At 43.3% G+C, this 25,011-nt stretch overlaps 3 protein-coding genes across 6 annotated transcripts in view; 1 reads left to right on the top strand and 2 right to left on the bottom strand.

Moving 5' to 3' along the window:
- irf4a (interferon regulatory factor 4a) overlaps positions 1-886 on the bottom strand; it is an 11,265-nt gene extending 10,379 nt beyond the window's left edge. Inside the window, exons 1-2 of the mRNA XM_035519891.1 lie at positions 802-886; positions 1-140 (exon numbers count right to left, since the gene is read on the bottom strand). The exon at positions 1-140 is cut by the window's left edge and continues 60 nt beyond it. Coding sequence (XP_035375784.1) covers positions 1-138 — 138 coding nt within the window. The 5' untranslated portion in view covers positions 139-140; positions 802-886. The remainder of the gene's footprint in view (positions 141-801) is intronic.
- A 945-nt stretch (positions 887-1,831) lies between these two features.
- On the bottom strand, positions 1,832-10,538 carry dusp22b (dual specificity phosphatase 22b). 2 transcript variants are annotated; one of them, XM_027019035.2, is made up of 7 exons: positions 10,250-10,538; positions 9,443-9,476; positions 9,252-9,334; positions 6,716-6,765; positions 5,462-5,536; positions 2,557-2,728; positions 1,832-2,335 (listed from the first exon to the last, which is right to left on the bottom strand). In XM_027019035.2, exons 1-7 carry the CDS (start codon positions 10,268-10,270, stop codon positions 2,192-2,194), a joined length of 579 nt encoding a protein of 192 aa, XP_026874836.1. In that variant the 5' UTR covers positions 10,271-10,538; the 3' UTR covers positions 1,832-2,191. The 2 variants fall into 2 exon arrangements, with proteins under 2 accessions (XP_026874836.1, XP_026874837.1); XM_027019036.2 differs by lacking the exon at positions 5,462-5,536.
- Positions 10,539-12,010: 1,472 nt separating this feature from the next.
- On the top strand, positions 12,011-24,196 carry ripk1l (receptor (TNFRSF)-interacting serine-threonine kinase 1, like). Of its 3 annotated transcripts, none has more exons than XM_027019049.2 (11): positions 12,011-12,081; positions 12,469-12,639; positions 15,265-15,418; positions 16,107-16,244; positions 17,158-17,389; positions 18,313-18,462; positions 18,897-18,973; positions 19,538-19,613; positions 19,847-20,428; positions 20,912-21,061; positions 21,731-24,196. In XM_027019049.2, exons 1-11 carry the CDS (start codon positions 12,071-12,073, stop codon positions 22,024-22,026), a joined length of 2,037 nt encoding a protein of 678 aa, XP_026874850.2. In that variant the 5' UTR covers positions 12,011-12,070; the 3' UTR covers positions 22,027-24,196. The 3 variants fall into 3 exon arrangements, with proteins under 3 accessions (XP_026874850.2, XP_026874851.2, XP_035375825.1); XM_027019050.2 differs by lacking the exon at positions 12,011-12,081 and adding an exon at positions 12,097-12,191; XM_035519932.1 differs by lacking the exon at positions 12,011-12,081 and having other exon boundaries at positions 12,556-12,639; positions 15,227-15,418.
- The last annotated feature ends 815 nt before the right edge of the window (positions 24,197-25,011 follow it).

The raw sequence follows: 25,011 nt of genomic DNA, 5'->3' as shown, positions 1-25,011 counted from the left end.
TATCCTGAAAATGGTTTTCTCGTCATTCTCCCACACCAGGCCGGGGTATTCCCCGCTATCAATCTGCTCGATGAGCCATTGTCTAAGTTTGCCATTGCCACAATTGACTGACATGCTGCAGTCCCCATCTAAATTCATCCCTGTCAAAGACGCATGCGACAGTGGTGACCGGGCAGGCAGGTGCGCAGCTTGGCTCATGCAAATGCGATGCAAGACGACAAGCGGGCTAATTTAGCCTAATGGAAAAAAACAAACAGCCGCAACTGCATGCAGTTACGATGAGATGTTAAGTTGTGTGGGTATGCTTGAAACGAAAACAAAAACAGTAAAGGCATATTTGGAGGCATGCATTCAAATGTCACAATAAATAGATAGATAGATAGATAGATAGATAGATAGATAGATAGATAGATAGATAGATAGATAGATAGATAGATAGATAAATAAATAAATAAATAAATAAATAAATAAACAGAAATAAAATCAAATCAAATCATGCCAAAACGTTGATCAGGGATAACCACCCTTCAAAGCAATCTAATTTAACAGTGTAGGAAGTCAGTCAGTACTGGATGTGCAGTGCTAAATGAGGACTCTCACTATGAATTATTTAGACTATGGTAATAAACACACTGTTGGTCTAGTTACCTAGAAGAATTTGATACTCTAAAATTGCAAAATGAATAAAAACTTCGGTACATCTTTGTCACTGTCTGTGTTAATTATCACCAGCAGGATTTAGTTGTATCTTGCGCTGTGCTATGCTAGTTAAGGTACGGTAAAGCAGACGTGTGCGCTTACCTTTGTGAAGACACTGCACAGGCTCTCTGCAGGCAGCGCTGATGCTCGAACCGACCCACGGAGTCGGAAGCCCGTAGCTCAGCCACGACCCTTTATATCCCACCGACGTCAGCAAGGGCGGGCATTTCTGCAGAGGGCTCCGTGAAAGTCGTGAAAGACTTCTGTGAAACGTGTCGGACCAAAAACCCGCAAGTAAACATCCAACACGGGAAATCCCAGCGAGCCTCACTCCGAGGCGGCACAGGCGACGGAACAATCACGCACGGATAAAGAGCGAAAATGTCCCTGCTCAGCACAGTAATCCTTTCCGATATCCGCTCGCTTTGTTTACCTTATTCTCGTGAAGTAGGGCGATAAAGTCACTGATGCTGAAGGTAAAATTAAGCCAATACTGAATCCTGTTTTGAATTCTGTGGGTGTGTGGTGTGTGTGTGTATTATATATATATATATATATATATATATATATATATATATATATATATATATATATATATATATATATATATAAATTTTATTATTATTATTTATTTAATTATTTATTTTGTGTGTGTGTGTGTGTGTGTGTGTGTGTGTGTGTGTGTGTGTGTTTATTTATTTATTTTCCCCCAATTTGGCACTATTCTACAAGCATGTGCAGGACAGCATAGCCATTGAAAATGGCTCAGAGAGGAAGGATACCGCCATCTGGCGGAGTTAAGGAGAAATACGTCACTGTCCACATTGGTTTATGTAGGTTATAGTGTAAGTATAGTACATGAGGCTTGCCTAAGGCTGTAACGAATGTAAACTGTTAAATTTCAGATCAATTATACAGAATGCAGAATGTGAACCGATCTACACACAGCTGTGTACATTTAGTCCACTGACCTGGGATCTTGTCTGACACTGAAATGGTGATGAAAACCTTATCTATGACTTCTGACGAAACCAGTAAAGCATGGGAAAACAGCTGCATCCCACTGCAAATAGACCCCAGTCTCACTTAATCCTCCAAGTTAAAATAAAGGTTTATCTGACAATATAAGAAATTTTTTCAAATCATGTCTTTAATAAAAATCCCGAATACAATGTCCATATTACCCAGAGACCAGCATACATCACATTTATCACACTGACATAAAAATTTTTATTCCTGTGTACAATGAAATACAAATGTGTGTTCAACATTGCTCCAGTGCAAACATTGGCGTCGTCTATTTACAAAAAGGCAATAAGTTAGAGAACAGTGCCAGCCTATCACACAAAAGATACGGTCACAAAACTGTGGAGATGCCAGTGGATACAGCAGCCCTGTCAGAGGCGACAGAGTCGGTCACGGTCGGAGCGGAGCCACGTGGAGGCAGAGCATTTAGGGAAGGGTTGCCTGGCCGCTCGGCCTCTTGCTCTCCTCACGTGTCCAGGGGCCTGCGCTCAGACCTCACTCCTCCGGGTGGCGCTGTGGTGGGCGCAGAGGCCTGAGCCAGCAGGTTACGTATGTGCTCTTCATCGTCGAAAGGCCAGTCTTTGTACTTCTTCCTCAGCCACTCTCGGAACTGGAAAAGGAGTGAAGAGAAATCTGAAGGTCATAAGGTGAACTACAGACCAGCGTCCTTCTAAAGAAGCAATGCATTGTGGGAACCTGTACGTCTTGCTCTGCAAAAGCAAAAAAAAAAAAAAAAACAACACAAGTGAATAAGTAAAAAAAGTGGTGGAAAGCGAGTTTGCTCTCGCCTCAAGCCAGCTCTGCATGGCTGGTAATGTGCACCTGCCTCACCTCCTGGGCCTGTGTGCTCTCAAACTCCTGCAGCTGCTTCTGGAAACCCGGGTTGGGCCCGGCACAGGGTCGCACCACCCGCACGGCCTGCAGTGCCTCCTCCCAGCCCACGCCCGTCACCGTCATGATGTAGGCCACCACCAACGTGACGCTGCGGGACACACCCGCCAGACTGCACCCGGAGAGGGAGCAGGAGGGAAGGATCGGGAATATTTACTGGTAAAATAATGCTCAGCAGCAGAACTTTGATCCATTTTACTTTTTTAAAACCATCATGAACCTGCTGGAAATTTTACTGGTTTTTTTTATATAGTTGTTTAGTTGGTTGTTTGATTGTAATGATTTGTGTACCATGCAATAAATATACAAAAACAAACAAAAAATAAGACACAAATATATCAAGATGCTGAAGCTTGTTTTGAGATGTGTGCTGCTGGTCTGGGGTAGGGGCTGGCATATGGAGATTTCCTCTAACCTTCTGCCCCTTTATCATTCCGTTCAACATTGCTGGGATTCCATGTCACCTGAAATTCAATCATTATTTCTGATGAAGATCAAAACCTCAATTAAGAGCAATTAGTACTGACTGGGGTTCAAACCCCATTTCAGCAAGTTCTCCATGCTATAACAATAGCATCAGGCCAGTATGAAAGAGCTATGGATATTAGGCTGATGAGTGGTGTGTATACAGATCTCTGGATATTGGGCTGATGTGTGGTGTGTATACAGATCTCTGGATATTGGGCTGATGTGTGGTGTGTATACAGATCTCTGGATATTGGGCTGATGTGTGGTGTGTATACAGATCTCTGGATATTGGGCTGATGTGTGGTGTGTATACAGATCTCTGGATATTGGGCTGATGTGTGGTGTGTATACAGATCTCTGGATATTGGGCTAATGTGTGGTGTGTATACAGATCTCTGGATATTGGGCTAATGTGTGGTGTGTATACAGATCTCTGGATATTGGGCTGATGTGTGGTGTGTATACAGATCTCTGGATATTGGGCTAATGTGTGGTGTGTATACAGATCTCTGGATATTGGGCTAATGTGTGGTGTGTATACAGATCTCTGGATATTAGGCTGATGTGTGGTGTGTATACAGATCTCTGGATATTGGGCTGATGTGTGGTGTGTATACAGATCTCTGGATATTGGGCTGATGTGTGGTGTGTATACAGATCTCTGGATATTGGGCTGATGTGTGGTGTGTATACAGATCTCTGGATATTAGGCTGATGAGTGGTGTGTATACAGATCTCTGGATATTGGGCTGATGTGTGGTGTGTATACAGATCTCTGGATATTGGGCTAATGTGTGGTGTGTATACAGATCTCTGGATATTGGGCTAATGTGTGGTGTGTATACAGATCTCTGGATATTAGGCTGATGTGTGGTGTGTATACAGATCTCTGGATATTGGGCTAATGTGTGGTGTGTATACAGATCTCTGGATATTGGGCTGATGTGTGGTGTGTATACAGATCTCTGGATATTAGGCTGATGTGTGGTGTGTATACAGATCTCTGGATATTGGGCTGATGTGTGGTGTGTATACAGATCTCTGGATATTGGGCTGATGTGTGGTGTGTATACAGATCTCTGGATATTGGGCTGATGTGTGGTGTGTATACAGCTCTCTGGATATTGGGCTGATGTGTGGTCTGTATACAGCTCTCTGGATATTGGGCTGATGTGTGGTGTGTATACAGATCTCTGGATATTGGGCTGATGTGTGGTGTGTATACAGATCTCTGGATATTGGGCTGATGTGTGGTGTGTATACAGATCTCTGGATATTGGGCTGATGTGTGGTGTGTATACAGATCTCTGGATATTGGGCTGATGTGTGGTGTGTATACAGATCTCTGGATATTGGGCTAATGTGTGGTGTGTATACAGATCTCTGGATATTGGGCTGATGTGTGGTGTGTATACAGATCTCTGGATATTGGGCTGATGTGTGGTGTGTATACAGATCTCTGGATATTGGGCTGATGTGTGGTGTGTATACAGATCTCTGGATATTGGGCTGATGTGTGGTGTGTATACAGATCTCTGGATATTGGGCTGATGTCTGGTGTGTATACAGATCTCTGGATATTGGGCTGATGTCTGGTGTGTATACAGATCTCTGGATATTGGGCTGATGTGTGGTGTGTATACAGATCTCTGGATATTGGGCTGATGTGTGGTGTGTATACAGATCTCTGGATATTGGGCTGATGTCTGGTGTGTATACAGATCTCTGGATATTGGGCTGATGTCTGGTGTGTATACAGATCTCTGAATATTGGGCTGATGTGTGTTGTGTATACAGATCTCTGGATATTGGGCTGATGTCTGGTGTGTATACGGCTCATGGCTGAGAGGACCAGTGACATAAACTGGCCTGTGCTATTGTCATACCATCTTCAGATTCAAATAAGCAAAGCCCATTAAGGAATTTTGTGCCTCACCCAAAAGATTCATGAATGGAAACCCTGTCCTCTAAGGTGCCATTACATTGAATGATTTGCTGATATGGTGTCCATGTCAAATTTAGTTTTGTCTTCAGGTCTTGGTGGAAGGGATACATTTCTGAGTAGCACCTTAACACCACGAGGGTCTGCGCGGTAGTGAACAGTTCAGGCCGGGGCTGTGTATTCAAATCAAACAGGGCCTGCTGCTCACTGGAGCTGGCTTTTAGGAAGTGTAAAAATAGGCTTCCCCTTTGTCACCTAGTTATCAACTGTGCAGAACGACACTCTGCAGGTCTGCTCATGGCAGAAACACTCAGCAAGTCCTTCAGTCACATTTAGCCCTAATGTGATAACATCATACATCTCAATGTGTGTGTGTGACCAAATAAGAAACATGGCTGAAATAGAAGATAAAAGCACTAAAGACCTCAGACTTACCAGTGTACTAGACATCCCTCTCCCCTGAGCCGAGACTCATGCATGAATGTGATGCTCTCTTTAAAATGCTGTACCCTAGAAAGAAGACTTTATTTTTTACACTGATGAGTGCACGGCATGAATGTAAAAATTAAATAGTCTGGTAATTGGCCAAGCTTGGATGAAATGTTTGGGGACTGAAGTAGGTCCTCATAACAGTTAGGTCCCAATAACAACTGTGTAAGAGGTTTCTCCCCACCTCAGTAAGGAAGGGGCTAGAATATTCAATGTGTACAAATTCATAGCTGAACTTTACTCAGATGAACACAGATAAACAGCTTCAACAAAAGCTGACCTGCATTTTGTCTTTTTCTTCTTTTTACAGTGCCACCACCACCACCACCACCACCATCATCATCATCGCTGTCTTCATTCTAATTTATTATGCCAGAGGTGTCACAAGTGGTGGGTTGGGTGTGGTGGGTGTGGTGGTAGTGTGTCTGTCATCCATATGTCCTCCTGACAGGACCAGGATGAGAGAGTGCGGTGGGTCCACTCTTGCTAGAGACAGTGAGTTTCGGACTCTGTGTGGCGAGGTTTCACAGGGCTGGGAGGGGACGAGGACAGGTTCATGGGGGGGGCAGAGGATGGGGGCCAGCAAGAATTTGGATCTTGAGGGGGTGAGGGTTTGGCCTGTAGGGGGGGGGGGGGGTGTTATAAATAGAGGTGCGGTGAAGAACAGGCTGTGCAGAAGCACACGGCTCAGAGCTTCCTTCCTGAACAGAGAAGGCCAGAAGAGGAAGTGGTGGGGGTGGGTGTGTGTGTGTGTGTGTGTGTGTGTAGGTGTGTGTGTGGCATCCTCTGTAGTTTGCTGTTAGTTGGCTGGTGAATACCACACATATATGCCTACATCTGAGAGAGAAAGACAACACGAGAGCAAAGGGCAGCTCTGAGGAAGACAGCGCGAGAGCAGAGGGCAGCGCTGAGGAAGACAGCGCGAGAGCAGAGGGCAGCGCTGAGGAAGACAGCGCGAGAGCAGAGGGCAGCGCTGAGGAAGACAGCGCGAGAGCAGAGGGCATCACTGAGAAGCAGAACGCAACTTCTCTCTTCAGCACAACAGACATCTGCTGGCCTCTTAGGGTTTTGATTATTCTTATGAACAACATTTTTCACCCAGGTTGCCAGAGTAACTGGAGCTGAAGAGAAGAAAAGCATTTTGGCTCTTCTGGCTGGTGTGAAAACCTGGCAGTCAGACGCGGCACAGCCGTTACTCACAGGTTTTGCGTAGGCAGGTCAGCAGCTGGGATGCAGAGATAGGTCATCTCCTAAACAGAAGCAGAGGTCACTCAGTGTCAGCAGCGCAGCACAACCCAGCAACGAAACAACAACAAAACCACATCAGCCCAGAGTGGCCGTCTTGGCTACTGTCCCTCAGAAGAGCTGCCTGCTGGCCGCACAGGTTGGCTCTGATGTGTCTTCTGCTCGGGGACGGGGCGCTTCACGCACACACTGAAGCAGCGCACACCTAATGCTAATGAGCGTTCCCTCTGGCCGCCCACGCAAAGAACCCCCCACACACATTCTGCTCCCGCCACGCCGCTTCACACTCGAGATGCAATTCAAATCAGTTTGATTCTCTGTGAGAAATGCTGCATGATGCAGAGGGTGCAAGCACGTCAAAGAGAAAAGTGTTATTTTATTATGTCATTCTATGGTTAGCCATGCTGTACATGTTGGGTACGAAAGTCCAGGTAGCTGCACAACAGATGGATTAAAACTGCATACTTTATTCACACGCAGTATTCACTGAGCTTGAGCGTGCACGTGCACAATCACGTGGCAGTTCCACAAGGACTGGGTGAAGATCAAAAGTATTGGTGCCTTATGCAACGGCAGGACTACTGCTGCATGCTCTCAGCATGGGAGCATGACTGCTTCCCCCTTTCACATAACGCCCCCTTTCACAGAGATACCTACACCACATGACCTAGGGCTTTTTCCCAGGGGAACACAATCTCGTGTTATTTGGTTCCGCTCTGATAACTGAGAGGTTGCAAACTGTGGGGCGGTACAGTAGGCTAGTAAAGTGATGTGGTGTGTATGCGTATGTCTGATAAGATGAGGTCTCAGGAGATTGTGCACTCAAGTTAAGGGGATTACCAAATTTTCATAATATAGAGAGTTATCTTCTACTTACCTTCCATTATATATAATGCTGTGCAAAACATAATGGCCACTAACAAATTCCATTTAAACCATAATCCCAAAAATGTCTCAGTCAGTACATTAGGGAAGTTGAAGTATCTGACTTTAACTGCAACTATGAGGTAAGGTAGGCAACATCTTCCTGACTTATAAGTTCGTTTGAATAAACTAACATTTCTCTCTCCAAATGCCCCAGGTTGCCTTATGGATGCCACCCAGGAGTCCGAGTGGAGCTCTCAGCTGATGTAAGCCCAGCTTTTTGGAGCTCTCAGCCAATGTAAGCCCAGAAAGGTTGACTGCAGGAAGGTTTTGCCCTGGGCAGCAGGCGGGGGGCGCTGGTTAAAGATGCGCATGGACGTGTCACTGACATGTGTAGGTCGTTCTGAACATATGGTAAAGACACGTCATGTTCAGTGCAGGAAGTCTAGCACCCCTTACTGGTACAAAATGGTAGGAGATTTTTAAACAAAAAAAAAAAAAGGGGGGCCTTCATTCAATCTTGTTAATTAATTTATTTACTTCTTTATTCACTGAGATTAAAATCTCTCCTTTAAGGGATAATCCTCACCAAGATAGCAGCAACACAACACTCAATTCCCATACATATTCCGAAAGATATTTAAACGTTTGTAGTCAAATCTCCAGCTTTTGCATGGTTAGATCTCCTTCAACTCACCTGATTCAAGCCCTCCGCTCATTGTCAAACTGTCCCCCAGATGGACAAGGCGTATTATAGCAGGGGGACGTCTGAACTGGGCAGAGCATTGTCTCCATACGTCTGGACCTAGACTTCACTTAGATGAACCACGTTCGGTCTACAGCTTGTGGGCCAGCCGGTGCTCTCTGTCAGTGACTGCACTGGCATCCTAAGCTTACTAACTCGAGACAAAGCTCGACTGCGATACCTGAGATGCCTGCCTGTGTGTGTCATGGGAGAAGCAGCTGAGTGAAAGACATCACACACGGCAGGCGAACCAGTCTGGCAGGTGTGGCAGCAGTGGGCAGATCAACAAAGCCGCTTGCTACATGCCATCAGCCCGCTCAAGATGATCACAGAACACACAGAGATGGAGCTGGATGTCATTACTAATCAGTGCCGTCATGTAAGGTGTTCTGCATTTGTACCTTTCCAACTCTGATACAATTATTTGAGAGAATTTTCAGTATCTAGAAGGTAACCTTAGTTATTTTATTATATTGTCCATTCTGTCACCATAGTAATAACAAGTATGCGAGAGAGGTGATCCAAAGTCTGTACTCATCAACCCTAAGTAACAGAAAGCCTTCACAACAGGGATGTTACAGTTACAGGTCTGATTACATCCAGTTCAGCCCCAGCAGTGACGTTCAGAGATAGAGATCTCGGTGAACAGGTCCCAAAGCCACTACTGACCAGGCAGGGGCAATCACAGGGGCAGGTAAAACTACCCTGGGCTACACTGAAGTCTGAGACATGGAGCTGTCACTCAAAACGGACGAATCCACCCACTTCCCGGTCAAGTCAGCCGACGGCACACTAACGTAAATTCAGGTCTACTGAAAACACTGGTCATACCACACATTAGAAGAGTGAGCAGTAGACAAAGGAGAGGTGCGCTTCCACTACCTGTAAGATGGGTGCAGCGGTATCATGGATGGACAGAATGTGTGTGATGTTGTTCCTCGCCAGCTGTTCCCTGTCTCTGGCGTCTAAAACAGAGGAGAAAAAACAGAGAAATAGTCCCCCACTAAATGACTCTAATGGCTTTTGGGGGAATTTTGTCACTCTATGGTATGCTTATGCATTATTTTTCCTACCTTTGAAATTTCCCAAGTATAGGTCAGGCAGGACCTATAGAGAACAATAACCAGAGTCATAACTAGTCACGTCAATCTATGCGCTTACTGTCCACCATCGCTAATCGTTCTCTGGAACTAAAAGCCCTAATGGCACGGCCTTATCTAAACTTATGAATTTCTGCTTTAAGACTCTTCGCTGTTCGGGAATAGGGGACAGATCTGGCAACGGGTGTATTTTTAGAGGCGTGAACGACCATTGCGCTCGTCGCCCGTCATCCGCAAACGAAGACGCGATGTTATGTGGAAACGTTTCTCCATGTCTCTCTTTTTCGAAAAAGTAAGATTACAATTTACGGAGGTCATTCACGTCGGCAAACGAGAGCGTTTGTTGTATTTTGCCTGTAAAGGGAGTTAACTCGACCGATCAAACAGCCTGAGGATTCGTGTGCACGGAAACTTCTCGTTAAGTGTGAACGTTGATGAAATGACTTAGGACGTGGTACCGCATTCGCCCATCCCTCTTACCTCTCCGCGCTTGTCTATAGAGCGCAAGCTGTGATCTGACCCCCGCCCACACAAGGGCATCGGCCACACTGTGCGTGTTTCACCAAATAAAGCTCCGTATACACACGAATCGGTGGCTATTCCTTTTCATTAAAATGCCGTGTTAACGCACAAAAATGGCCTGACTAATTTGGCAAAGCCGGCTCCCTTCCCGTAGCTACACTGAGGCGCTTACTTATTTTAATTCGGAGATAGGCTTTTTCCAAATTATTAAACATCAACGTCAGAAGTTATTACCGTGGTAGCACACGTTGCGTTTACCTTGTTAATGCCGTTCCCCATGTCAAAGCGTTGGCACAAGCATGCAGGTTTCCGGAGGGGGTCCCGAGGTTTGAAACTAGAAGCAGAGTTTGATTACTCCGTCTAGATTTGCCTTCAGCAGCCTGCAGCGTATGGAGAAGCGCTCAGCGGCATGCACGTAGGTGGGATATGTAGTTCTCTTAAACGAGCCGCCTTTAAAGGAAGCTGATCTCAGCACACCTTTGCGACTTTTCTCGGAATGATTTAAACGCAGAGCTGGGAGCACGGTCCGGCGCTACATCGGGGTGAACGTTTTGCAGCTTCCTAGTAAGAGTAGTGGGATGTTCTTAAAGTGGAAGTACTTGAATCGCCCACAGAGGGAAGGCAATACAAAGGAACGTATGACATGAAATCATATATTTAATGAACGATATATATAAAGGACGAAATATTTATACTACACTACATTTTTAACTACCTTTACTGTTTACTACAGTACGCTGTAAAAAAAATAAACAAATAAATGTATATATATATATATATATATATATATATATATATATATATATATATATATATATATATATATATATATATATATATATATATACTACCAATAGCTGGACAGGCTCTAATCATGGCACCTCAAGATCAAAACTATGCAACAATCCCAGTCTAGAGCCTAATCCTAGGAACAGCAAAATTACTGCACCACACCCTCAAACTCTCAAGCCTCTGGTAGAAGGTCTGAGTCTGAGAATAAAGGATATAGCATTATAGGAGACAGAAGCCTACATTGTGCTCTGTATGGCTATGTGAAAGGTGACTGAGACTTCAGTCAGATGGAAATAAAATGGATCCCTGAAGTGAAATGTCTCAACGAGCCTTCAACAGTGGTAATGTTTTATTGCTAAAAGAGCTGTCACTGAGCACAGTGGTTGCCAATTGCTTTGTTCGTAACTTGGTGAAAACTCTACAAAACAGGGCAATGTTTAAAAAGGTTTGTGGTCATTTTGTCTCTAAGGAAACCCTTTTCTAGTAGTTATGTTAGAAATCAGGGAAACCTAATTTTCTTTCCAGTGTAACCTGTACCTCAGTGTCCAACACAATGAAAGAGATTTACAGGGAAAGAATTGGAATATTAGATTGAGAGCGCTTCAACTTTGCAACATGCATTGTCATAAAGCAGCTTTACACATGGTTGGGTCCAAATCCCTAATGAATGAGCCGCAGGCTTCGTTGTCGTGACTATAAACCCGAGAATTGTTTCTTTTTTGCCACAAAGCTAATCTTACTCACCTAGCAGATAAACACACTAACATTCAGATAGATAAAAATATTAGTTACTTGATTGACCAGGTAGTTAAACACATATTTAAGTTGTTATCTCTAAACCTATATAGCTGCGTAAAATGCTGGGGGTATTTATTATTATGACTTATTTTGTCAGAAGTTCCCATTTCATACATTTTGACATAATGGTTCACAAACATTTCCTCACTATGCTGTAACTTTATGTAGGCTGGTTTTATGTAGATTAATGTAAGATACCCCTTACGATAACCAGTTTTAATCGACAGAGGCTTAACAGGCTTTTTTTTAACCTTGAATAAACCTTTAAACATTTTAAGTGGTCAGAGAATGATTTAGTAGCGTAGACAGATTGCTTTTAACAATATATCAGACGAGAGTTCGCTGTAATTTTAAGGCGAAGATCATCTGCTCTAGCGTTGATTACTTCAGTCTAGTTAGTTTTTTTACTTTCACTTGCGATAATTAAAAACACATTCACTCTACATCCCGGAATCAAAGCGCTTCGGAATTGAAAGTAGCGTGGCTACTATGTTAAATCCGTAAGTAGAGTGTTGCTTTTCTGACGTATCTGGCAAACTCCGCACTTTTCAAGAAGGATTGTAATCTTCTTTACCTTCTTTTAATCTCTGTTCTCTGATATTCAGAAAAGGTATTACTATGAGTGTGCTTCGTTTACTTCTAGCCTGCAGTACTGTTGGTATACAGTTGTGAGCCTTTGCAACTTTATGCAAGTTAAAGGAACTAGGTAGTTTAGGAGAGTTTCGTCGTGTTACTAAAGTGAGGATCGTTTTCTCGTTTCGCGTCTGAGCAATGTTCCGACGTCCGCAGCGATTTGACCTCAGTAGCTTTAACGCTCACCTGAAGTGTTCAGTAAGCTTTAAAAAGTTTAACATGTGTTAATATCCGGTTCTCGTCTCGTTGAGCAGTAAAACCATGGCTTCGCAATCGAGCTTGGACATTGATTTAATGAAGTCATCGGAGCTAATTAAGAAAGAGCGCCTCGACTATGGAGGATTTGGAGAGGTATACCTGTGTTACCATAAAACGTTGGGCCAAGTGGTGCTGAAGACCGTGTACACAGGACCACTGCGCAAAGAGTGAGTATGGGGCTTCTCCGGACTAAACCACAACGTTACTATAACAGATTTCATTCTGTTTATGTACAAATATCGTTTTTTGTTAGTTTTTTTTTTTTTTTTATAGACGCCATGAGCACACTGGACACACCGCAAAGCACAATCATGCAAACTCAAACATTTACACACAAAACTGTGATTTATTTGTTAACAACTACGTTGTCATTCGAAAAACCTCATCAAATATGAATTACTGCGCTTGGTAAAGTTGTTGGTTTTTATTGCGCGGAGTTGCCGAGTGATCCTGAGATGCAGAGGTCGACTGGTGCTCGGTCCTATTTATGTACGCCACGGACACCAAGACGGTCAGCGCCGTTAGGTGCTGCCGGTTGTGTTCTCGGCCTTTACTCTCTCCAGGTAACTCTCCCCGGGGTTACTCTCTCCGGGGTTATTGTAAATTACAACTTGTAATTGTACATTTTGTATATACACATATATACAAATATACATTGTACATTGTGTATATATAAATATTATATTATACATTTATTGTATCCCTGTATCTCCTCAGCTCGGACAGAGCAGTCACAAAACCATTTAACTGCGAGTTATACCATGTATGACTATGTACGTGACAAATAAAACGTTGAAACTCGCCCAGAGGGCACTATCCCCGCGGTTACTCTCTCCGGTTAATCTCTCCGGTTACTCTCCGTGTTCGCGGTGGTTCAGCTCGTGCACTCCTTTTAAAGTTCCTCAAATGCATGGTTTCACCGGAAAGACGCGGTTCTTTAACACCCAGCTAAATCATTTCATAAAAAATACTAATGTCAAGATAGTGTATGCGTGTGTAACAAATCATTATCCTTACATGATGATGATGACGCATGTACGGACGCATTTAGATTTAATAAAGCTTTTAAAACAAAACGGAATCAAAGTCCCCGCAAATCAACTTAATCAAGGATCGTAGCTATCATTTATATGAGCATATTCACCATAACAACAGGAGAAATTCATTTATATGCAAATTTCCTCATATCAACAGGAGAAATTCTCCCAGATGCCTACAGAATAGTAGACTTGGCGGAAGGCCGCCAATTCAGTGGCCAAACATCTCTACTTCTAGGAGAAACCTGGCATTTCTCTCCAGTCTATGTGCTTATGTCGAATATTGCATAACATCCAAAGTTTTGCGTCCTGAAGTATCTTATATCTCCACAGCAAAGGACACAATGCCACAGTGTATGGGGATTGGCTGATCTTAATTTGGTATTGACTGGGGTTAATGTTAAGTTACACATTCACTGTTCTCCATTACGCTTCCACAGACGCAGCCTCACAGACAGTATACATAATGGCGTTAAATACGAGATATGTGAACGCCGACTGTGGTCCTAGTATATAGAAAAGTAAAGTCAAGAAATCCATATTAGACACATTAGATAAACATACTCTTAGGTGCAGGCAAACACATCTAGAAGGATGTAGATCAAAGGTAGCTAGCAGGGGAGCTTCTAGCTAGCTAGCTAGCTACATAACAAGGTTGAAATCCCCAGGCCTCAATAACGAGAAACTACTGAAAACAGATGGCGCATGCATAGGGGATAGAGTAGATTCTGCTAGTATGGCGAGACTTTTATTTTTGAAGGAGCTTATTAAATCTAAATGCCTGTGTATATGCCCCATCACCCCGTTAGGATAAAAGTACAATAATGTTTATCACACCTACATAAAATATCTCGCTATATTATGTTTTGTTAATTGAATTAGCTGTTAAATGGAATCAACACTATGGATCAATGACACATTTGTTGCCAACAAGCGTACACCATCGTTTCTGTTTACGAAGTTTGAAAGGGACTATCGCCACGCAGTTGAACTGTGCTAGGATGGTTTATGTGTGGAGGGAAGAAAAGTTTTACAAACGTGATCTGTCCCCACAGTGCCAGTATCAGACTGAGAAATCACAGATCTTCTTTCTGTAAGAACAGGTATGATTAATAAACTCATCGATGATGCAGTCAGGAAGGTCAGGATAGTCATGACCTTTCAGTAAAACAGTGCCTCCCGGATAACATGCCAAAGTCTTATGTTAATAATGTTAATTCTTATGTTAATAAGACTTTCAGTAGGGTGGAGTTACCGTTCCACTGTGGTACAGTGCAGTGTATATGCCTTCTCTCTAGCCCTGCAAAGTGCATTAAGTAATAAACATAAAAGGATTAGTAGTAACATGCATAAGTACTGGATGCACATAGTAAAACATAAGTGTAGTAGACATTTAGAACTACTAAACTAAGAAGTCAGTAGGGAAAAACAGTGGATCCTACACAGAGACTTTTTGCCTGTCGGCCAAGAGCAGCAGTGGCGTGTGTCCAGCAGGAGGGACATGCCCACCCCTGCTCAAGACCGCACCACACACCTGCTCCGCTCACAGTCACCTGATTACTAACCCAACGCACCTGTTCCTTATTTTCCTCTTTATTCAAGCCCACGGGTACCGGAAGTCAGCGGACTGTAGAGCGGCTGAAACGCGGACTTCTTCTTACGTCCACTTTTCCCTTTGCTGTTTCTTTCTTTCTCTTTTTTGTCACGAACAATAAAGACTACGTAGCTGAAACCTCGCCTCTCGTGTGCCATCAGGCAGAGGTCATCGCTGCTGAAGGAGGGAAGCATGATGATCCGACTGAACCACCAGCGCGTGGTGAAGCTGCTGGGAGTCATTCTGGAGGACGGGGACTACTCACTGGTCATGGAGCTCATCCCTAAAGGCAACCTGCTGGCCATGCTGCAGAGCGTAAGAGCACCGCTTCCCCTGCACTGTAGCCCAGGGTTTACCAGCCTGCCTCCTAGTGTGCAGGAGGTCCACAGTTTTGAATGGTGTGGTGCTTTTCTGCCTCTAATACACCTCAGCTCAACCTGTGATGACTCAGCAATGAGCTGATTTGTTGGAATGAGCATGTCAGTTCTAGGACCAACACTCAACCAGTGTTGGAATGGGTGTGTTGGACCTGGGCTAACACTAAACCAGTGTTGTACTGTATGCATTAGACTAGAAACAAAACTAAGCAAGTTTGACAAAATTCCAGCTGTGAACCCACCTGAACCAAACAATCCAGAGCCCTGAATACCTGGTACAAGCGGAGATAAAGCAATAATTTAAACAGTCTGATTAAGACCACATTAAAACCTGTGGTGCAGAGTAGTCCCTGATATGGTACACTAGGGTGGAAACCGACCACCACTGTCCACTCTCCACTTTGTGGATCAGAAGGACTGTAGGTCAATGTGAGGTGCTACAGCACGCATCAGTTTGGATGCTCTCTCTAGATGTTAGAGTCAGTCCTGTGGAACTGTAAGAAAAATGTCCAGTGATCAAACCTTTTAAGGGACTGTTAAGGTTTTTATTTTCCCCTCTGGACCAGTGATCTTCAAATCTGGGGCCATTTGTGTATTTCAGTGCTGTTTTGTTTTACCAATGCCAGGTTAAAGTTCCAATGTCCATCAAAGGAAGGGTCATTTTGGAGATCCTGGAGGGGATGGTTTATATAACGGACAGACAAGTCATTCACAAGGACCTGAAACCAGAAAATATCTTAGTAGATGAACATTTCCATATAAAGGTACAGTGAAATGCAGTGTCTGAAATGCAGTGTCTTTGGTGTCACTTTGAATGCATGTTTTCTGATCTTAACTTTCAGAGGTGAATCACTGGCTATTTCTCACCTCTGTTAGAACAGTGTACTATTTGTGATTTTCAAGCATTAGAGTAAATAAAAGTCCTTGTGGACTTAAGTTTTCTGATTCCAAATTATAGTTAAATTTGAAGATCCCCATATCAGATTTATTGGAGAAAAAAATCATTATTTACATTATTTACATATTCACTGTATACATATTCCTCTTTTTTGTGGGAAATGTAGAACTATTCAGGGTGGCCTTTTCAGCAATGATGGAGATATCTGCTTCAAGACCCAAATGGGTAAAAGTGTAGTATGAGTCAGCTGCTTTATAGAAGAACTGAGAGAGGAAGTGGGTACCACAGTTTGCTTAACCTACTTGGAGGGAAAACGGGGACTGAAGTGTTCATTACTTCACACATGCAGAACAGAACAGCTTTAGCAGCTACTTATAATGTTATCTGAGGGTTGTGGCACTTGTGTGTGCTCAAAGTATAAAACTAAAGGATTTATACTTCATAAACATATCAATGTCATCGTCAATATCTTCAGGGAAGAGAATGTGTGTGTGTGTGTGTGTGTGTGTGTGTGTGTGTGTGTGTGTGTGTGTGTGTGTGTGTGTGAGTGTGTGTGTGTGTGTGTGTGTGTGTGTGTGTGTGTGTGTGTGTGAGTGTGTGTGTGTATGTGTGTGTGCGCGTGTGGTGTATGTGTGTGTGAGTGTGTGTGTGTGTGTGTGTGTGTGTGTGTGTGTGTGTGTGTGCGCGTGTGTATGTGTGTGTGTATGTGTGTGTGTGTGTGTGTGTGTGTGTGTGTGTGAGTGTGTGTGTGTGTGTGTGTGTATGTGTGTGTGTGTCAGATTGCAGATCTGGGCCTTGCCACCTGTGAGATGTGGAGCCGGTTGACGAAGGAGGAGTCTCGCAGACAGAGCCACCTGGGTCGCAGGACGTCCGTGCGGGCGGCAGGGACTCTGTGCTACATGGCCCCAGAGCACCTGGACAGCATCAACACGCGCTCCTCTGAAAAGTCGGACGTCTTCAGCTTCGCCATCGTCGTCTGGGTGATCCTGACAGAGCATGAGCCTTACGAGAGTGAGGCACTGTCACACACCCTCACACTGGGAGGTTGCACACTCCCTACCAATACGTAGACATCCTCACCAAACCTTGTACAGAAATCTTATACAGATCCTTTTATTTCCATTTAATTAAATTAATAATTATTATAATTTTTTTTTTTGGGGGGGGGGGGGTGGCACAAATCTATTTTATGATTTTAAATAATCAAAGGGGACAATAAAAACATTTAAACACAACAGATACGCAGAATGTACAAGTTAATGTACACACTCAATAACGCTTGATCGATCATTCAGTCTTTCTAAACTGTTGTGCAGAACACCACATCTGAAGCAGATCTGATCTGTGTGAACTTCAGATAGTTTTGTTTTCTATGATTTAAGGACTAAGATAACTTGGCTACAAAAGAGCGTGCGAGTGGTTTGCAAGTTTTTTGCGTTTATTTTAGTTGGTCAACCTACCTGTAATTTGACTCAATAACATTTGAGATTTTTCTGGCTGAGAACTAAGGACTACAAAATCAAAAAATCTGATTTAATTAATAATTAACTCTAGAATATACAAAATAAATTATGGAAGCTTTCATAACTGTAATGGAATATCTAAAATAACCTTGAAAATAGTTTTTATTTACTCTAGTCAAATAATTAATGAACAGTTATTTAAAATATCAAGAGATTATAAAAATGTAATATGACCATTTATAACTATAGAACATGCACAAGTTAAGGTACAAGCAAACAGCATCCTGCCCCTGTTGGATTTGCCTTCATTCTGTGGTAGAGATACTGACAGTATGCAGTATCAGAATATCTGGTGGTGAGACTGGTAATCAATGTGGCTTGGGTTTTGATGTCCAGTCTTTTGGACCGTTACATTGTTGGTTTACTCGCTTTCACCCTGCGTTCACACCACATTGCCTTCTACGCTTTCAGATGCCAGAAGTGAAGATCAGATCTGCCAGTGTGTCCGTAAAGGAGACCGCCCTGATATGACTCTTGTCCCGCACGATGCTCCTGTAGAGGTCGTCACGCTTATGACCGAATCCTGGGACAAAGACCCAGAAAAACGACCCACGTTTAAAGGTGCTTAAGTGGTGCCACTTAATGGGCGAGTGGGTGAGGCACAAGACGGGACGCATGGGAAAGCAATAACTTGATCATAACATTTTTGTTCGCATTACAGTGAATTTAACCCACACGCGAAATTTGAAGATCAACAGAGAAAGATGTTTATTGCTCCTTTATGTAGATGAAGTCAGTAAGGAATTTGTGTTCTGCAGATCTAATATTTTATCATCACAATAAAATCATGCAGTACCAGAGGCCCAATGTGAGACATTGGTTAGGACATCACTGTGTAATAATAATAATATACAAGCAGAAATTAAACGACCTTAAAAACTGAAGCACATAGAGAATGTGCAGCTGGACACTGTGTGAATGTGAATCTGTGACTAAAACCTTGTTTGTTTTTATGCTGTTTGATTGAGCATGAGCAACTCTCTGTCTTACTACAGACAGTTATAACTCATTCAGACCTGTCTACAAAGAGAAGCTTGAAGGGGATGTTGAGCGGGATTTGCATAATCTTATGGTATGTGTTTTGTTGGTTACAATGACAGCATATATGTAGGTCTGTGAAAAGTGTTCATGTTTCAGATTAGTAGTGCAGCAATGATTCCTGGGCGCAGATCCCTGAGCACTGATCCCCGGGTTTATTTAAAGTTGCGCTTCTGTCTCCTGACTCTGCCTTCTCAGTTATTATTCAACATTTAAGGAATCAGGTTAGATAATGCATGTGATCAAAATTATGCATTGGTGTCATTAAATAATACATTTGCTGCATATTTGAATTCTCTTAGATGCAGTGGTATTGTTTACATTATATTAGTCAGGAAATATTTAATTCAATGCAGTGTTGCTGTTTTAGATCAGCATCTTGTTGCGTGCCACAGAATCAGAGTCTGGCACTCCGAAACAAACAAGTTTAAGCGTAATTAAGCCTGAAGGTTGATTACTCTTTCACTAATTTTTATGGCATTTAGCTGCATAATGCCATGGACACCCAGCCAGCAACACTGGTTCATAGTCATTCGTTTGTAGTTTTATTTGAGCAAAAGAAAAGTTCAGTGAATCAGGGTTTGTATGTTTCTTGCAGGATTTGTATGAAGGGCCTTCTGAGATGGTGGAGAAGATGAAATCCCTCACCACAGAGAAGTCTGGTGCTGGCACAGGTGCTCCTAATTAGCATTCATGCTATAAGATCACTTTACAATCCTGCACTGTTGTCACTGTTGACTAATCCTGGCAAATTATTCCAAGTTTAAAAGCCACAGAAAGGGGCCTTCAAAGCTGTGTTGGCAAAGTCAGAGAAGGTTAACTAGCCACAGCTACTTATGTCTTCATTAAGGCTGAACAGATATGAGTGATCCAGTAATGTGAATGGGTGTATGTCTCTGTGGAACAGTGCTGGAGCCTCCATCCCATCCTCCCTGCTCTGGTGACTCCCCAACACCCCTGCGCAGTTCCGACCTGGGGCCTGTAGAGACCAGCATTGAGGACCTCAGTTTCCAATCCTCAGAGGTACTTCAGGTGGACGCCACCCCCGCCAGTCCTGCCAGCTCGGCCAGCGTGGAGCAGAAACTGGCGCAGGAGCTCAACTACCACAAGTGCGGCAGCTACAGCCGGGTGGAGCAGCCGGACCTCAGCGCGTACAGCCACTCCATCCTGGCCAGTAACAGGGGTCTGGGGCAGCCTTTCCCACCATCTTCCGTCCAGTCCTGGACCAAATCGAGCCCTCAGCAGGAGGAGCTCCAGCTCCGCTCCCCTGGTGTGGCTCCATTTGAGGGTCTGCACAGACCGGAACTCAACAGTCAGATGTCAGGACTGTACCCACAGTTGGAACAGCACCAGCCGCAGAGTTCGCAGTATGAGTGGCTCCAGTCCTGGCCCGGGGGGACACCATGCCCCTTGGCAGCATCGGCGTATGCAGAATCCAGCCCTGGGTTACATGTCGGCACACCTCTCATTTGCCCCCAGTCTGAAGCAGGTACTACTGGAAAGCCATAGACACAGGGCTAGAAGTTCAGGGCCAAAATGTAAAAGTCTTTCTGTGATTTTGGCATCACCCAGTTGGTTTCACTAAATAATTTAGCTACCTTCTGGGCTTGAGCTGATTACTAACTCTAGGCAGCTACAACAAAATCCTGGAATGGACATTTGCTTTCTAAAACTGAGTTATCTGCCTACCCAACTGCCTCTGCTCTTGGAAACATTTTTTGCCTTACACTTGTTGAAATTTGAATATCAACTGGTTCACTTTCTACCTTTTCAGGTCTATTCTCATGTTAACCTTCATATACTGATTTCCCCTGCAACTCAAATGTTTCCTTAACACATCGCATAGCATCACAAAATGTACTAATGTGTTCGTGTTAACATTTATACTTTTTAGCAGTATGCAAGTTTTACAGCAAAGAGAAGCATCCTGTAACACACCGTTTGCCCAGTGTTTGACGTCGTCTTTCTGCAGGGCGCTCACTCTACATCTCTAAAGCCAGCAAGATTCAAATCGGGAACAACAACACTATGAACTTCCAGAGCAGTGAGAGCTGCTCAATCAGCACCCATTCCAGCATTCCAGCCAACAGCGCAAAGTACAAGGACCTGCTGCTGAAGTATGGTGAGGACTCCCAGTGTGTCCCACAGCTCCGCTTACTGCTTCAAGTTCCTTCTGTCCTTGGACAGATTATTTCTATTTCCATATTTATTACTTCAGTTCAGAGTTTTATCATAGGTGTTTGATTCTCCAGGAAACCAGTTCCTGTCATACATTTAATCAGTGGCTGCGATGTGATAAGCACCTAACCACACACTCCTTTCTTCTACTCCAGCAAGGCCATTTAACACTTATATTTCCTGTTGTTTGTCTGAAATCATTTGATGGTGTTTTCAGACAAACAAAAACCAAAACATAGTGGCTCTTCTGTAGTTTGTCTTAGCCACATATAAAGATGTAACATTATATGCTAGTCTTTGATTTGATATAATTTTGTAGCCCACGATCCTGATTTATTCACTGGCACCATCTGCAAGACTGAATCTCCACGTGCCTAAATGTAAGAAACGCGTTAATCCAAAGTGCTCATGATGGCTGCAGACCCCCACAGGGAAATTGACGTCATGCTAACTGGTCGACCCCAGTGTTCAGCACTCATTATTAGCATTCTGGATTGATCTCTTCCTTTAAAATTCAATAAAACATGTACCGAATAATACTAACACCTTCCCTCACCACACCTTCACCCTTCCTCACCATGATCCCTGGGATTTCTGTGTTGGCCTTTTCCAGAGGACCATTCTGTTTCTGACGAGCACCTGGAAATCGTCCGGGAGAACATAGGCGGGAAGTGGAAGGCGTTCGCCCGAAAGCTCGGCCTGACCGAGGTGGAGATAGAAACGGTCGAGCACGACTACGCCCAGGACGGCCTGGCTGAGAAGGTGTACCAGACGCTGGAGCGCTGGAAGATGAAGGAGGGCCTGCACGGCTGCACAGTGGGATCCTTGTGCCATGCACTGGAGAACTATGTCAAACACAACGTGCTCCTCAGCTTACTGCTCAAGTGTCAAGATGGCACAGTTTTTTAAAACACATTTTAAAACTGCCTTATGTTGAAGGTATTCTGGATGTTGGGGAAGAGGTGGGGTTTTTTTTGGGGGGGGGGGGTTCAGGTTTTAAAGGGTAGTTGTGTTTGGAGATTTAACTTTACTTTTGTATTTTCTTTTGGATCTATTCCCAAACAATTTCTGGGCTCATTCCAGCTCACATGTGACTAGAGAGTGACTCTGCTATTTTTCATCTTCATAGTTAGGTTCCTTATCATGAATCTCTCAACAACTGCCTTCTTCTTCATATGTGGCAACCCTGCAATGATATATTTGTTTCAGCAAAGAACTGAATGTAATGGAATAGTTCCCTTCGATGGCTATGGGTCTGTCAGTTTCCTCTCTGATTCTGTCAGCTTACGTCTGAGGTGTGGCTGGAACCTCTTTAATTTCCATCTGTCAGAGAATATTCCTATCCAAATTCTTAATTTTCATCAAATAAACTCTATGAGGGTAAAGCACTAATTAGAACAGTGCAAAGTGTTCAAATTAATTTTTCAAAGGCAAAACTTTGTTCATATTTGCAGAAAAAAAAGCATTAAAAAATCGTTTTAAATTTTGTAAAAAAAAATTTTTATTTGAAACCCATCATGCATATATTATTTTATATAGCATATAAGTATTATACAGCTAATACTGACCCCATAAGGTGAGTCCAGAGACCTTTACAACGGAAAGTATTTACTTCTGTTTCCTAGGTCCTAGATGGTTTGTTCTTTAAATGCTGATAAACAGATTTATGACCTTGAAACTGTATAACATTACAAAATTCTATTCTTATAAATTCTAGTTAAATAATCACCGGCAAGTTCACCAGCAAACTCTTGCAAGTTGGCAGTGTTTTAGCGGTACTACAAAAATGTGCTCCAAGTTTTGAGTGCCTGAGAGTTTGCTCTCCGATAAAACTCAATAATTATGAACTTTGAACAATAATAATATTCGCCATCCACTTTATTAGGTACACTTTACAAGTACCAGGTTCGACCCCCTTTGCCTTCAGAACTACCTTAATTCTTCTTCATGGCATAGAATCAACAAGTTGCTGGAAACATTCTTCTGAGATTTTGGTCCATATGGACCTGATTGCATCGTGCAAATGCTGCATATTTGCTGTATGATGTGAATCTCCCATTCTACTACATCACAGATTGGGTGACTGGGGAAGCCAGTTGAGTGCTGTGAGCTCATTGCCATGGTAAGAAACCATTATGAGATGATATGCGTTGTGTGACATGACGCATTATCCTGCTGGTAGTAGCCATCAGAAGATGGGTGCACTGGTCATAAAGGGATGGACATGGTCAGCAACAATCCTCCGGTACTCTGTGGTGTTTAAACCATGTTCAGTTGCTATTAAGGGGCCCAGAATGTGCCAAGAAAATCTCCCCCACAGCATCACACCACCAGCAGCACCCTGAACTGTTGATACAAGCCAGGATGGATCCATGCTTTCATGTTTTTTGTGCCAAATTCTGACCCTACCATCCAAATGTCACAGAAGAAATTGAGCCTCATCAGACAAGGCAAGCTTCTTCAAGGTTCGATGTGATATGCCTTTAGAGATGCTCTTCTACATACCTCGCTTGTAATGAGTGGTTATTTGAGTTACTGTTGCCTTTCTATCAACTCGAACCAGTCTGGCCATTCTCATCTGACCTCTGGCATCAACAAGGCATTTTAGCCCAGAGGACTGCCACTCACGTGAGATTTTCACTGTAAACCCTACAGACGGTTGTGTGCGAAAATCCCAGTAGATCAGCAGTTTCTGAAATACTCAGACCAACCCATCTATCTATCCATTCTTCTCCGTTCTGGTGCTCGGTTTGAACTTCAGCAGGTCATCCTGACCATGTCTACATGCCTAAATGCACGGAGTAGCTGTCATGTGATTGGATGATTAGATATTTGCATTAACATGGAGTTGAACAGGTGTACCTAATAAAGTGCCCAGTGACTGTACAAAAAAGAGACTAGAATATGGTCATGTAAGAATTAGATGTGTTTTTAATGGCTGTGTTTTTTTATTTCCTTTTTATTTCCATCAGACTGATGGATCTTTACATAATCCCAAATCTCCATTGAGGATCCAGAACATCATTATGTGGTTAGATGCCCATTTTTAATCTGAAATGTATTAAAAATGCAAAAATCATTTTCGAGTTGTTTGTTTATTTTGGCACTTCCCTAATAATTTTAGTATCTATGGAGCTTAAAGAACTATGGATCTTTTTAAGGTATTACATTCTATTGGGTGGGGTGTTATCCTAATTCTGTTGTGTTCATTCTTTGCTTAATAAGAATAAGCCTCCTGACCAATCAAAAAAAAAAGCATATTCATACGGTGGACTAGCTATATCTGAAAGGTTTGACTGATAGAACAACTAACCAATTAGGCAAACAAATGAATGTATAGTATCATGCATTGTATGGAGATGGTTAGAAGTTTTATTGTCCATCTGCATTGGCAAGGATTAAGATGACATCATTTCAAGAGTTCACAACCTTCATCAGCCCAAGCCTGCACTGATCCAACTATTAGGATCCAGACGAGCGCAAAACATGTACAGAACAGACTTGAGAAAGTCAGAGCTTTGGCTGTTTGGATGTTCTGCTTTAGAAGAGGATTCACTTCCTCTCTGACACAGTAACATTGAGGGAGGACACTGCCCTCTGTCTGGTCCATGGCAACCAACAAATGTGTTCAGTAAACAGAGAACGGCCATCTTTGCACCCCTCACAGTAGCTGTTCTCACCGCCTGAGACGTTAGGCCAGAAGCAGTAGCTGTTCTCACCGCCTGAGACGTTAGGCCAGAAGCAGTAGCTGTTCTCACCGCCTGAGACGTTAGGCCAGAAGCAGTAGCTGTTCTCACCGCCTGAGACGTTAGGCCAGAAGCAGGGAAGCAGTGAAAGAATTACGCTTTCACACGCTGTGTAAGTGACTTTCAGGACATGACTGTACCCAGTCCT

This window comes from Electrophorus electricus, chromosome 19, assembly GCF_013358815.1.
Source record: "Electrophorus electricus isolate fEleEle1 chromosome 19, fEleEle1.pri, whole genome shotgun sequence".
Lineage (NCBI taxonomy): Eukaryota > Metazoa > Chordata > Actinopteri > Gymnotiformes > Gymnotidae > Electrophorus > Electrophorus electricus.
This window is presented reverse-complemented; position numbering and strand designations above follow the sequence as displayed.

Coding starts and splice junctions, on each gene's coding strand:
- ripk1l (XM_027019049.2), top strand. Junction 12,640..15,264: donor ACAGGACCACTGCGCAAAGA/GTGAGTATGGGG, acceptor GTGTGCCATCAG/GCAGAGGTCATCGCTGCTGA. Junction 15,419..16,106: donor TGCTGGCCATGCTGCAGAGC/GTAAGAGCACCG, acceptor TACCAATGCCAG/GTTAAAGTTCCAATGTCCAT.
- dusp22b (XM_027019035.2), bottom strand. CDS start 10,270: ATGGGGAACGGCATTAACAAG. Junction 9,477..10,249: donor TGGGGAACGGCATTAACAAG/GTAAACGCAACG, acceptor TGTTCTCTATAG/GTCCTGCCTGACCTATACTT. Junction 2,336..2,556: donor AGAGCACACAGGCCCAGGAG/GTGAGGCAGGTG, acceptor CTCCTTTTCCAG/TTCCGAGAGTGGCTGAGGAA.